Source organism: Puma concolor, chromosome D2, assembly GCF_028749965.1.
Source record: "Puma concolor isolate L17-30 chromosome D2, mPumCon1.1.hap2, whole genome shotgun sequence".
Classification (NCBI taxonomy): Eukaryota; Metazoa; Chordata; class Mammalia; order Carnivora; family Felidae; genus Puma; species Puma concolor.
This window is the reverse complement of record NC_141677.1, coordinates 73,042,242-73,057,419: the sequence shown is the minus strand read 5'-3', so window position 1 is coordinate 73,057,419 and position 15,178 is coordinate 73,042,242. Positions and strand designations below refer to the sequence as shown.

At 36.0% G+C, this 15,178-nt stretch overlaps 1 protein-coding gene across 2 annotated transcripts in view; it reads right to left on the bottom strand.

Moving 5' to 3' along the window:
* ATRNL1 (attractin like 1) overlaps positions 1 to 15,178 on the bottom strand; it is a 772,750-nt gene that overhangs the window by 689,618 nt on the left and 67,954 nt on the right. For both annotated transcript variants that reach the window (XM_025917756.2, XM_086680957.1), the window contains exon 8: positions 13,424 to 13,679. In XM_025917756.2, the coding sequence (XP_025773541.2) occupies positions 13,424 to 13,679 (256 nt within the window). The remainder of the gene's footprint in view (positions 1 to 13,423; positions 13,680 to 15,178) is intronic.

The following is a 15,178-nucleotide window of genomic DNA, read 5'->3' as shown; positions in this document are numbered from 1 at the left end:
CATTTCTTGTCAAAAAAAAATATATACCTAAGTGATTTAGCTTCATTTTAGCTATTCCAAATGTATTTTCTCTTCCGTAGGTCTTCTAATTGCCTATTGTGTATAGCATACATGAAGGATATTGATTTTTGCATATTAATTTTATAACCTGTTACCTTGTTGAATTCTTTCATTGTTTCATTATTTCAGTTAGTCCTATTACTGTGTAAGGTTTTTCAGGAATTCTATTATCACCTGCAAATAGTTTAAGTTCTCCTTATCGAATTCCTATTCCTCTAATTGTTTCTTCTACTACCTCCAGAAAAATGTTCAATAGTTGTGAAGATTTTGCGCACCCTTGTTTTGGTCTGGACCTTAACACAAATGCCTTTTTCTCCATATCAGATGCTGGCTTTGGGATTGAAATAGATAACATTTATTGTGTTCAAACACCCACTTCAATTTGTCATGGGTTTTAATTAGGAATGGGATTGTTTAGCATGGTCACTAGACCTACATTGTGAATTTTATTAATGCATTTCTCGAAAGTGAATCATCCTTGGAATCCTAATTATATATTCCACTCGATTATGGTATATTATTTTCTTGGTGTGCAATGAAGTTCATTCATTTTAAGATTTTTGTAGTGATATCTAAGAGAAAGCATTTTAATTCATTCTGCGTCATATAGGTCTATAATCTTCTATTTCTAACATAACTGTATCAGGTTAAGTGGCGATGTTAAATTTCCTTTCTACAACAATCCTTCCTTTTCTAGTGCCTAAAACAATTTATGAGCACTGCTAAACTTAACCTATAACATCATCTAGGCCTGTTCTCTATTTTTTTCCTGTGGAAATTCATCTATATAAACTTTCTATCTCTACTGGGTTCAATTTTAGAAAACTGTTATTTTCTAAGAAATTATCCATTTCTTCTAAATTTTCAAATGTATTTGCATAGATGTAAAAAGTAGTCCTCTTTTTTTTTTTTTTAATTTCCTCTTGGGGCACTAAAGTGGCTCAGAGGTCCGTTAAGTGCCCACCTCTTGATTTGGGCTCATGTCATTATCTTGCAGTTCCTGAGCTCCAGCCCTGTGTCAGGCTCTGTGTTGACAGTGCGGACCCAGCTTGGAATCCACTCTCTGTCTGCCCCCTCCCTGCTCTCTCTCCCAAAATAAATAAATAAACTCAAAAAAAAAAATCTTTACCAATATCATTTTCCCCTTGTCATTTCTTATTTTGTATATTTGCGGTTTCTCCCTAGTGGTTTATTTAATTATTTTTAAAAATAGAATTATAATGTATTAAATTGATTTATTGTCTTTCTGTTCTTACATCAATAATTTCTGATTTTATTTTTATTGTTTGCTTCCTTGTACGTGTGTGTGTGTGTGTGTGTGTGTGTGTGTAGTTTGTTCTATTTTCTGCTTTTTGTTTTTTTTAAATTTTTTTTTTCCAACGTTTATTTATTTTTGGGACAGAGAGAGACAGAGCATGAACGGGCGAGGGGCAGAGAGAGAGGGAGACACAGAATCGGAAACAGGCTCCAGGCTCTGAGCCATCAGCCCAGAGCCCGACGCGGGGCTCAAACCCACGGACCGTGAGATCGTGACCTGGCTGAAGTCGGACGCTTAACCGACTGCACCACCCAGGCGCCCCTATTTTCTGCTTTTTGAGTTGGGACTGTGGTTCACCTATTTTCATTCATATTAATAGAGTTGTTTAATGCTATAAATATTCCTCTGATAACTGTATAAATTTATCTCATAGACTCCTATATGTATTGATTTTACTGCCATTATTTTTCAGCAATTTTGTAACTAAAGCTTATATCTCCCCTTTCAACCATTAGAAAGGTTTTATTTAATATTCCCACTTTTGGGAATCTACTCATTTTCTTTTCATCCTAATATATGATCAACTCGTTTTTTGTGAGTTTTCCAAAAGCACTTGAGAAGATAACATCGTCCATAATCAGGCTGTGTTTTTTGACATATAATCTTAACACCGCTTTACTGATTACGTTGTTTAGATTTTTTTTTTTTTTTACCTTGTCTTACTTTCTGTCTTGTCATAAAAAGTAATGTTTGAACTGTTTTGTAAAGACATTGGTGCTATCTACTTCTCTTTGCATTGCCTGTAGTTTCTGTTTTAAATAGCTGGCTGCTGGGCTATTGGGCACACAGATATTCTTCTATTACATATTATATCTTCATGTTGAATTGTGGTTTTTAATATAAGGTATTCTTGACTCATATAATAGTTTGATGGCCTGAATTCTACTTCCTCTGACATTAGGATCACAAGCCTGCTATCGCATTGAATCCAATTATCGTGTTCAATAAAAGCTAAGAGCGGGATCCAACGATGGTGCCTCCAGTTTTCTTTTATGCCTTCTTTATATGTAATAAAACACTCTGGGCACTGCAATAAGAAAGCTGAAAGTGACCATACATTTCATCCTAGCATCTCCCTTCCAAGCAACTTGTTTTCTTATTAGTTTTTTTTTTTTTTTAGCATGGTTGGTAATAACTGATGAGCAATTAATTTCTAGGATGATGAAACAGCAAAGTGTTTCAAAACGTAATAAAAATAAACACTAAGATCCTATAGTATATCTTAGATTTGTAAAAGCATGCAATATATCCATCTGGTAATTGCACACAGAATATTTTATTCTATATTTTTTAAGTAAGTAAATGTTCTCTTTGTTCTCCCGAAGACTTCTAAAAAAGAATGGCATTTACGAAATAACAGTCTTCACAGAATGTTGGGTCTGCCCAAAAAAACAAAATTGGGACCAATCAACCTAAATGCAGACCAAGTTAAACAGCATCCTTTGACTCACCCTCCTCCCATTTTTAGTTGCATTCTTTCTCGTTGGAAGGAAGACATAATATCTGCATATTAGTTGTCGCCTGACACCCCTACTGGTGTTTCAGTCTTAGCTCTAAAATTAAATACATGAAACTTTCTCCACCAGTCTTTTACTGAAGTGTTTCCATTCATCTCTTTGTTAGATGAAGCTTATTCTCTAGGAGAGGGGTTGACAAATTACAGTCCACAGGCTAAATCCAGCCCAACAACTGTTTCTGTAAATCAAGTTTTATTGGAATACAGCCACACTCATTCATTTATGTATGTTACACCACTGCATGCGTACAGCTTCAATAGCAGAACGGAGTAGCGACAACAGAGATTGTGTGGCATACAAAGCCTAAATTGTTTACAATCTATATACCTTTACAAAAAAGTCTGCACATTTCTACTCTACTACATTTCTCAGGTAAGGGCACATATACACAGAATCACCTGAGTTTTTCCATGTTCAAACAGTTTTTTCTATAACCTTCACACTTGAAGGACAGTTTGGCAAGATATAAAACCCTTAACCTACACTTATTTCCTTGACTTTCTTGAAAAATTTGCTCCTTGGTTGCCTTGATTTGTATGTTGCTTTTGAAAAATCTAATACTAAGCTAAGAAAGATATTTTATCTTTCTGCCTGAAAATCCTGAGGACTTATCTTTTAAAATATGGTATTTTTATCAAGGTGTCTCAAAATTGTTGCTGTGGATGAATTTAACCAGATACCCAACCCAAAAGCTCATAAACAGGAAAATGGATAAAGGAATGATGATAGAGTCATATAATGAAATACAGTAATGCAAAGGCATTAAGTACAGTAATACGCAACAACATAGATGAATCTTGGTAATACAGTGGTGAATGAAATAGAAGAAAGCCTCAGAAAACTGTAAAAATATTATTTCCTTTTTTTTTTTAAAGAAATAAGGACTCTCTTTTTTTCATTTTTTTTTAATATTTATTTATTTACTTTTGAGAGGCAGAGACAGAGCACAAGCTGGGGAGGGACAGAGAGAGAGGGAGACACAGAATCCTTAGCAGGCTCCAAGCTTCAGCACAGAGCCGGACGCGGGGCTCAAACCCACAGATTGTGAGATCATGACCCGAGCCGAGGTCGGACGCCCAACGGACTGAGCCACCCAGGCACCCCAAAATATTATTTCCTTTTTATAAAACTCTAAACCAAGGAAGCAAAACAATATGCAATATAAGTATACATGTATAAAAAGCTATTTTTAAGAACAAATCCATAAAAAGAAATTCTAGATTTTGGAATAGTGGAGAAGCAGAAAACTTTTTAAAAATTCAGTAATTTTTTAAGGAATATGATTATAATGTGAAAACTTGAAGGACTATAAGAAATGGTTATGTTTTTTAATAAATATCCTCTTATTGGGGCACCTGGGTGGCTCGGTTGGCTAAGCGTCCGACTTCAGCTCAGGTCACGATCTCACAGTTCGTGAGTTCGAGCCCCATGTTGGGCTCTGTGCTGCCACCTGAAACCCTGGAGCCTCCTTCGGATTCTGTGTCGCCCTCTCTCTCTGCCCCTCCCCTGCTCATGCTCTGTCTCTCTCTGTCTCAAAAATAAATAAAAACATTAAAAAAAATTTTTTTAAACTTGGCTAACAGACTTTAAATAACAGTAAGGAAATACATAGATACAACTTTTAAAGAATATGTGTTCAAAACCCTATTCATTCATCCAAATACTTACCAAGCACTTAATACCTGGCACTTTACTGGAAAGCACACATAAAGAGAGGCGTACGGCAGGATTCCTGCTCTAAAATTAACTTCTCAGAAGCATGTAAGTACAAATATAAAGCAGTATATATGTCACATTCATTTATAAACAAAGAGAGGAATTTAGAGGAAAATTAAACCACTTCCAAAAAATGAAAAATGCAGTGAATATAGCTGTGGAATAAGAGTCTTTTCACCATTATACATATATAAAGGCCACCTTCACATTGTTACTTAAAAGTCTAGGGAGCATTTACTGCAAGCCAATCTCTTCATTACGCATTTTCCTGACTTTTCCAATAATTCTGTGCATAAAGCTTGTTGGTTACTGTCACTGTCACTCCTGACAGCTCAACATCACTTTTAGAAGCTGTGCACCAGGGCATCCTCATGGAAAATTTTCTGCCAGATCTACTTGTGTGTGGCCCACATAAGCTATTTTGTCAAGTATTCTATTGTTATACATCTATGCACAATTTTCATATAAAAGACACCACCCTGAGTGAAACGTATCTTCAGCTAAAGGGTGGATTGTTTTTGGAGACACAAACCACAGGACTCATCAACTAACAAGAAGTTTAAAAGTTAAAGAAGGAAATTTCAAAGATAAAGTGTTAATTTGAAAACTCCATCACTCCTGTGGTTTTTGGCTTTATTAGTGGACACTTTCATGGACACCTTCTCATGCTGGCATTACTTCTCAACTCCTCAGTGTTACTTGCATTTTCCCAAATAAAACTCTTTCACCTGAATCCTTGTTTAACAGTCTGCTTCCGGGAAAACCCAAGTTTAAAAAGATCCTGTATTTCCTGCATTTCTGCTAACTTCTTTGCTCCCCTTTACAAGTAAATTTCCTTGAAAGAGTTGACTTCGCCTATTGTTTCCAGTTCCACTCTCCCTCCCTCCTAAATCCAATCCAGTCAGGCTTTTACTACCCTCCCCTCACTGCATAAAAAGTGTTCTTGGCAAAATCACCTATCACCTGCACAGTACTAAAGTTAATGGCCAATCCTTAGAAATCATTTTCCTTGAGCCATCAGCAGAGTAACATTTGGCAAGGTTGATTACTTTTCTTTAATAATCTTTTTGGCTTCTAGTTCACAACACCATTTTTCCTTGCTCATTTTCTTCTCCTTCTTATGGAACACCGTAGGGCCCAATCCTTTTCTTCTTTCTATCTATACCCATTTCCTTAGTGACGTGATCCAGTCTCGTGCCTTTAAATACCATCTACATTCTACGAGTTCGCAACTTCACATCTCCAGCCCAGATCTCTCTGTAGTCTACTTTAATGTCTAATGGATATCTCACTTATATATAACATATCCAAACTAAACTCCTGACCTTCAAACCACCTTCACCTCAAACCTGCTTCACCATCTTCTACATTCATTATGGCATTCATCTTTCCAGCTGCTCAGACCAAAAACATTGGAATCATCCTTGTCTCTTTCCTCTCTTTGATCTCAGACTTTACATCCAAACCCTCAGCAAATACTATTATTTCTACTTTTAAAACATATAGATCAAATTGACTAATTCTCATCATCTCCAATACTACCACCCTGATCTAAGCCACCTCACTGCTCACATTACTATAACAACTCCCTCACTGGCCTCCTTGCTTCTGTCTTTCCTCCCTAGAGTTTATTTTCAACACAGACAAAATGATGCAAGACAAAATCATGCATTTAAAAATATGTCATTGCTCTGCTCAAAATCTTGCAATGTCTCTCCATTTAACTCAAGAAAAAAACAAAGGCAAGGCAAAAACCCAAAGATCTTGCTTCCTAATTACTTCTCTAACCTCCTCTGTTCATTTTCACTTTCTATACTCTCTTCTCCAGTCTCTTTACTGTCCCTTAGACATGCTCTGCATGTTCTTGCCTTTACACTAGCGGCTCCTGCTTCCAGAGAACACTCTTCCCCCAGATATCCATATAGCAAAATCCTTCACTTCCTTCAATTCTTTGCTTAAAACTCATGTTTTCAGTGAGATCTACCCTGGCCTTCCTATTTTGTAACCACCTCCCACCCTCAGTATCCTCAATCCCCTGATCCTGCTCTATTTTTATAAAACTTACTATCTTCAAACACATCATAAGCATCCATGCCTGTAGTATTTACTTTTTATTGTCTGCATCATCCTGCTCGAAATAAGTTCAAGCAGAGGTAAGGGAAAATACCTGATTCATCACTTGTTGATATGCATTATTGCATATGTCTGAAACCAAGTAGAAACAAAATCTGCTCCTATAAACTACAACATCAACCCAATGTCTAGAGGTGTTCCTTAGCTCAAAACTCTAAAAAAGTCTTAAAACAGCAGTGATAATACCTACAGTCTCAGCAGTTTAAAAATATTCTCTAGGGGCGCCTGGGTGGCGCAGTCGGTTAAGCGTCCGACTTCAGCCAGGTCACGATCTCGCGGTCCGTGAGTTCGAGCCCCGCGTCAGGCTCTGGGCTGATGGCTCAGAGCCTGGAGCCTGTTTCCGATTCTGTGTCTCCCTCTCTCTCTGCCCCTCCCCCGTTCATGCTCTGTCTCTCTCTGTCCCAAAAATAAATAAACGTTGAAAAAAAAAATTTAAAAATATTCTCTAGTATATTAGATTTTTTAATGCTAATCTATAACGATCCAATTCAGATAATTAAAGATAAATTAAGTAAATGGTCTCTTTGTTCTAAATTATATTACAAAACTCTCAAAGAAGAGTCACAGTACTAAGCACAAAACCAGAAATCTGTTGCAATCATTTGCAATATTATTAAAAGTTGAATAAGGGTCATTCTGAAGTATGTTAACTGGGAGTTTTTTCTGTTTTTAAAATTTCTACATAAAGATGAGATTAAAATGCTTAAAAGTATATTTCAGGGGCACCTGGATAACTCGGTCAGTTAAGCATCCAACTTCAGCTCAGATCATGATCTCACAGTTCGTAGGTTTGAGCCCTGCATCAGGTTCTGTGCTGACAGCTCAGAGCCTGGAGCCTGCTTCAGATTCTGTGTCTTTCTCTCTCTCTCTGCCCCTCTCAAAAATAAATAAATTAAAAAAAAATTTAGGGGCACCTAGGTGGCTCAGTCAGTTAAGCGTCCAACTTCAGCTCAGGCCATGATGTCGTGGTTCGTGAGTTTAAGCCCCACATCGGGCTCTGTGCTGACAGCTCGGAGCCTGAAGCCTGCTTCGGATTCTGTGTCTCCCTCGCTCTCTGCCCCTCCCCCACTCACATTCTGTCTCTGTCTCTGTCTCTCTCTCTCTCAAAAATAAACATTAAAAATTTTTTTAATTTAAAGACAGTATATTTCTGAGCAAATTTTTATCTAGCAAAATACCCTCTTTTTGGTAATTACTCTGCTTAATGTCAGCTTTGTTTTCAGTTACCCTCACCACAATGCTGGTTAAAGAGATAGTCCCATCTTTAACACAAAAATATTTTTTTTCCTTGGTTTTCTAGAAGCTTTAAATTTGTAAGGAGAGTCAGAGAAAATCCAACCTACATTTGGGTACCTGATGCCATTAAAATCAGTCGGGAAAACAGAGCCTAAACTGACAACACAGTAGTAGTAATTCCCACTAAGATCTGAAAAAAGCAAAAATAAAAATAAAAATTCTCTCTGTGGAAATAAGTATTCACTTGTAAATAAGATGATGAATTATCCCATTACTTATGTTCAAAGCAGCCATACTTTAATACAGTATCACTCCCTAAAGTAGCACTTTTCTATGATATATAGAACAATTATTCTAACATCGTTAAACTAAATTTACCCATTGTTTTTATATTCATTTATTTGTAAGTACTTTTCAAAGTGAAAGTACTTAGATTATTTTTTGGTGCCACATACTTTCAATAAGCAATGAATTCAAAATGCATAGGGTAAAGTAATACATTAATTTTATTGTTATTATTAATTTTTACAGAAAAGTTGATGAGTTTTACTTTGTACTTAATTCACAGAACTGCTCATAATTCATCTATTATTCTTATAATACTCATAAATCATGTATTCGTCCCATATCCATCTTATACTATATTTATAAGTGTGCCTGACAGGTAATGCAATTAATAAAACAAAAATCAAACCAAAAGTACCCTGTGGAAAAATTTACTTATAAATAGTATTTTTGTTATAGACTAAACCAAAAGAACCCTAATAGTTAAAATTTTACCAAAACTACAAGTGAAATTTTTTATCAAACTCTTCCAAATGAAAACAAAAACCTACCAGCCAATGAATTTATCCATTAACAACCTACATCAACATTTACCACACACAGAAGATTAGAATAAATCTGACGTGCCTTCTTACTTATCTCCCTGGAAAGTATAATCACCACTATGTCTCATAGCTGAATGAATTTATTGTTAAATAAAGGGAAGTATGAAAAAAATAATGTCTTCTATGAACTGCAAAGTATACTCAGTAGGAAGGCAGAGTACAGAAGACATGTACCAACTGGGTAATCAAGAAATTTGGTTTTAATGGCTGATACTAAAGGTAAGCCCAGGTAATTACTGAATCAGAGCTTCTACATAAAATCAGGGTTATATCCTCAATGAAAAGAGATATTTCAGATCTCTGAAAGAGAGATTTAAAAAAAAGTTGACAGGGGCACCCAGGAGGCTCATTTGGCTCATTAAGCATCCAGCTCTTGACTTTGGCTCAGGTCATGATCTCACAGTTCATGAGTTCGAGCCCCGCATCAGGCTCTGAGCTGACGGTGCAGAACCTGTAGGAATTCTCTCTCTCTTTCTGTCCCTCCCCTACTTGTGTGCTCTGTCTCTATCTCTCTCAAAATAAATAAACTAAAAAAAAAAGTTTTTAATTAAAAAAATTAATTTAAAAAAGTGGGATTTTTTAAAATGTTCTTATTTATTTTTGAGATAGAGAGGCAGAGTGTGAGTGGGGGAGGAGGAGAGAGAGGGAGACATAGAATCCAAAGCAAGGTCCAGGCTCTGAGCTGTCAGCACAGAGCCCAACACAGGGCTCGAACCCGCAAACCATGAGATCATGACCTGAGCCGAAGTCAGACACTTAACTGACTGAGCCACCCAGGCGCCCCAAGAAAGTGTTTTTTTTTTTTAAATCTGCTCTGCAGAGGCAGCCAGAAAATGTCTATTTCAGCCTTGATTCTATGTGAAAAATAAAAACAGCTTCCCTTGGACACTTTTGGTCCGAAACTAGACATCGTGTCACTCTGGGCATGAATTCACCCTACACATAAGGTCCCCAAAAAAATGCATGCCAAAATTTTAATTTAATTTGGACCAAGGTCAATAGGTCCCCAGAAGCACACATTCTCTCTAGAGCAGGGGTGGGCAATCTAAGACCCAAGGGAGCCCAATCTGGAACAAAGCCGTGTTCCTTTGTGTATGTATTGTCTGTGGCTGCTTTCATGCTTTAACAGAATTGCCTAGTTGTGATAAAGACCATATGGCCCACAAGCCTAAAATATTTACTATCTGGCCCTTTACAGAAAAGACTAAGACCCTAGTATAAAATACCGATAATAAGGTCAAATGTATTTAAAACAAAACAAGATGAATTAAAACAGTGGAAAACAGCAGCCTGTAAACTGGAGGTTGATCAAAGGGTAAAAGTACTGGTTAACTTCAGATTCATTTTTTAAAACTTTAAAAAACAAAACCTCTGGATCAAGTAGAAGTACAGTGATAGTTTAATTCTGAAACTTCCCATTATCCTCAGAGAAGGCGTATAAAAAAAAAGGAAAACATGAAAGTGAAAGAAAAAGAAAATTAAAAATCCAGAGAAACTATGAATGAAAGAAAGAAAACTACAAATCAGGTGTGAATATGCAAACAGCAAGTGAAACCAAGAGAGTCACACAGAAGAGGTCACACGCATGCAGAAGCGAAACACAGGGTGTGGACGAAGCCTACTGGTGGCAGACCTCAAAAATTACCGCGCTCCTTCCCACCAAAAATTGCCTTGACTCTCCCTAAACATAAAAAGGGCCATACCTAAAAACAAGAAGACAACAGAGTGACACAAAATGTACAAAAACCAGATGGAATCACAAAGCAAAATCCAACTTTTTCTCGTACACAAGAGATACATTTAAAACAAAGTGGTTCTGAAAGGTTAACAAGAACGAAAGGGAGGGCAAAAGTTTACCAGGAAAAGGCTAAAGCCCTTCCCGCAAAAAACAAGAGCCATGAAATTAATATCACACAAGGTAGAAACCAAGTCAAAAACAGTAAACAAGCGATTTATAATATTACAAGATACAACTTGCAACTTTCATAAAGCATAAATTCCAGAACATACAAGGAGAAATAGGCAAAAATAAACTAACATTTTTAGACTTTAATTCAATTCTCAGAGCATGACAGATAAAGTACAAAAAAAAGGAAGGAAGGAATCTAAGTTCCAAACATAAATGATATAGATTAGATACAGATATAGATATATCAAATGCCATACCTTGATATTATAAGATTTACCTCCTTTTCAAGTGCCTATAAAATTTGAAAACTAGCCCACAAAAAAAAAATCTCAATAAATTACAAAAAGTAGAAACAATACTTAACAACATTCCCTGAATACCATAATGAAACCAAAAGTTAATAACAAAATCAAAAACCAAAACAAGCTTTCTACATAGAAAATTTGTAACTCTTGCTTAAACAACTCTTAGGCTCCTCTAAAAAATGCAATGATAGCACATCCGTTTCAATGCCACCATGAGCTGTTATGGCAATAATGTGTTACACAGCAGTTTATTCAATGCAGCATTGCTTATTAACCATTACACTCCAAAATGTTCCCATCAGCAGACATTCTCTTTAGATTTCTCCTATTTTCACAGTAAAATAAGAAGTAAAGTCATCAGCTGAGGCTAATCATGGAGAAGGGAGTGGCTGGAAGTTTGAAGAGAGGAAAATGCATGACATAGTCAACTTGGAGAGTTAGAGGAGAGACTGGTGATTATGAACTTAAAGCTGGGTAAGGTTAGAAGTGCAGGTAAGAGGGTGATAGTGAAAATCTGATAGGTTTGATGGACTAAAGGCTCTATTAAGGCTGGAGAATTGTCAGACTTTGGGTACTAGAAGGAGTAAGCTGGAAAGACCAGTGGCATTTTAGAGTAAGATATCTAAAATGGAAATTATGGGATTCACTGAGGTATAGGTCAAGAGTACAAAGGGAGAGTGCAACTCAACCAGGATGGAAAACAAGATTTCTGAAAGACAGATTTAAAAAAAAAAAAAAAAAAGTTGACAGGGGCACCCAGGAGGCTTATTTGGCTCATTAAGCATCCGGCTCTTGACTTTGGCTCAGGTCATGATCTCACAGTTCATCAGTTCGAGACCCGCATCGGGCTCTGAGCTGACAGTGTGGAACCTGCTAGGAATTCTCTGTCTCTCTCCATCTCTTTCTGCCCCTCCCCTACTTGTGTGCTCTGTCTCTCTCTCTCTCAAAATAAATAAATAAACTAAAAAAATTTTTTTAATTAATTAATTAAAAAATTATTTTTAAAACTGAGAGTCTAAGTATTAGAAGTATGTAAGTGGACACTGAAATCAGAAAAATATTTGGCTGGGGCGCCTGAGTGGCTCAGTCAGTTAAGCATTCCACTTCGGCTCAGGTCACGATCTCACAGTTCATTAGTTCGAGCCCTGCATTGGAGCCTGCTTCAGATTCTGTGTCTCCCCTCTGCCCCTCTCCCACGTGCTCTCTCTCTCTCTCCTCTCAAAAATAAATAAAAACATTAAAAAATTTTAAAATAAAAAGAAAATTATTTGGCTAATGTATGCAGGACATAATGATAATGAGCCACAAGCTGTATTTTTTGAGGAATACAACACACTGATCTGAGGAGTGAACAGAGAGTGAAGAAGAAGTAACAGGTGGCACAGTCTGATGCGAAGCTGAGTGGTTTAGAAGAGGAGGAGTTTAAAGAGAGTAAAATGGCACCAAGGAGTAAGTCATTCTCCACCCAACTGCAGTGGGGGACATATAAACAGATCACCTGAGAAAGGACTGCAGGGGAGAGACAAGAGTATTTGCAAAGGGAGGCTTCTTCTGAGCACATTAAGGGCTCTCTTCTTGATCTGCAAGCGAGATTTCTCATTAACATTACACAAGGACGCTAAATAGTTGGATATAGTTGTCTATAGACAAAAGAGCCAAAAACTTGAGTTCATAATACTGACCAGAGCTAGAAATGGAATATGTTCTTCAAACAGGGATCAAAAAGTATTTGTAGGCAATTTTTTTAATTATAAGTGTTTGAAAATGTCATAGAGAATTCAAAAAAATAATAAAGTACCAGAAAAACAAAGGAGAGTACAAAAAGTCATATGTAGATCACTTCAGTCACCTTCACCTACCAGATAATGATCTCTTATAAAAGCCAACAGATTATCCTCGGGAAGCTTACTTTAAAAGAATAATACACAGATAGAGATATTGCAGTAAGATTAGAAACAGAACTCTGAAAAATAAAAATCCTGAAATCATGGACTGAATAGTAAAGAGACTAGGTTACTTTTAGTTCTTACTCATAAGTAAAATCCAAAGAAATAGCACCATCTGTTGGAACTTCTCATATTTATAAATATTCTCAATTCTCGAAAAATGTGTGACTGGTCTGTAACATTTCTCCACTTTCGGCTAAGAAGATAAATATTAAAAAACCAAAGCTAACACAAAATGAAAAGGTTTATATTAAAAAGTTTTCAATCTTAGCTAATAATTCTGATTTCAAATAACTCACTATTTGGCTAAATTCATATGAAGATTTTATTAAAGATAGAAATATTGCCAACTAATAAAGAAAAGTATATAGTTGCATTTTCAAAGTAACTCACAGATATGGTATTCCTGTATGCTGCTTGTATAACCATATATTGCAGAATATCCAAATATTACGATCATGACAACATCTCTACTATCCAGCTCCATAATATGAGCTGAATGTCCCTCCACAGCGTACTGCTGACCATGTCCAAGAACAGTAGGGGTTTTTGTACTCCATGACTGACTATGTATGTTAAAAACCCATAATTCATCTGTGACATTGCCATCATTTGTTTCAATTCTGCCTCCATACATAAAGATGTTTTCCTGTAAATTAAAAAAACATGTATTAATAAACAAAATAGTCATACCTCAGCAATATGTATTAATTAAAAATAAAGGCTCAACTTAAACTTTAGTAATCCTAACTCACAACACGTATAAAGTACAGTTCTTATTTATAAAAAGCCAAATGAGAATCAATGTTTTTATTTACAAGAAGAAGGGGCAATGCTTTTACTTACAAGAAGAAGGGGGAAAAAAACCCATGTTTTCAAAAAGTTACCTTAAGATACTTTATTTAAAACAGCTATATTTTATAGTTAAATTAACCATGTATAATTATCTTAGTTGTTGAGTCCCTAGTTCTTCAAATGTTACCATCTATGTGTATTGCTTTGTGCTATTGTCATTCACTGTTTTCATCAAGTACTGCCCAAAAAGGAAGATCACACTATGATCTGGTAGGTCCACTATGTGGAGCCCATTATTGTTACTTCTCATGGCTATGGACAGATACTTTATAGCACTTATAAATTATACAAATAAATTCAACCACCTATGATTGAAATGAGTGATACACAAATGATATACAACATTACTATTTCCATAACCTAGGAACATAAAGGAATTTCATCAACCTAATAAAGAGCATCTAAGAAAAACACACAGCTAATATTAATACTTAATGGTGAAAGACTGATGCTTTCCCACTAAGGTCAGGAACAAGGCAAAGATGCCCAATTTGCCACTTATATTCACCACTGCAGTGGAGGTTTTAGCCAAAGCAAAGAAACAAAAAAAATGAACACAGGCATCCACATTGGAAAAGAAGTAAAATACTTCTGTTCATACATTATATGAACTTGTATACAGACAATCCTAAGAAATAAAAAATAATAATTAGAAAAAATATTAGAGCTAATAAATGAATTCAGTAACACTGCAGAATACAAAATCAACGTACAAAAAAAATCTATTATATTTATATACACTTTAAATGAACAATCTAGGGGCGCCTGGGTGGCTCGGTCAGTTAAGCAACCAATTTCAGCTCAGGTCATTATGTCACGGTTTACAAGTTCAAGCCCTGGTTGGGCTCTGTGCTGACAGCTCAGAGCCTGGAGCCTGCTTCAGTTTCTGTGCCTCCCTCTCTCTGTGTTCCCCCTCCCCCCACTCATGTTCTGTCTCTCTCTCAAAAATAAAATATAAAAAAAAATTAAAAAACATTAAAAATATTTTTTTAAAAATTGTGATTGATAAAAATTTGTCTTAGTAAATAAATCATAAACATTTTTAAAAAATGAACAATCCAGAACTGAAACTATGTAAACAATTCCATTTACAAAAGCATCAAAAAGAAAATACTTAGAAATAAATTTAACAAAAGAAATTACAAACTTATTTTTACAGATTTTATCTTGAAGTAATCTCTATACCCAGTGTGGGGCTCGAACTCACAACCCGAAGATCAAGAGTCACACACTCCACTGACTGAGCCAGGCAGGCACCTTAAAAGAAATTACAAATTTAAACTCTGAGGGGCG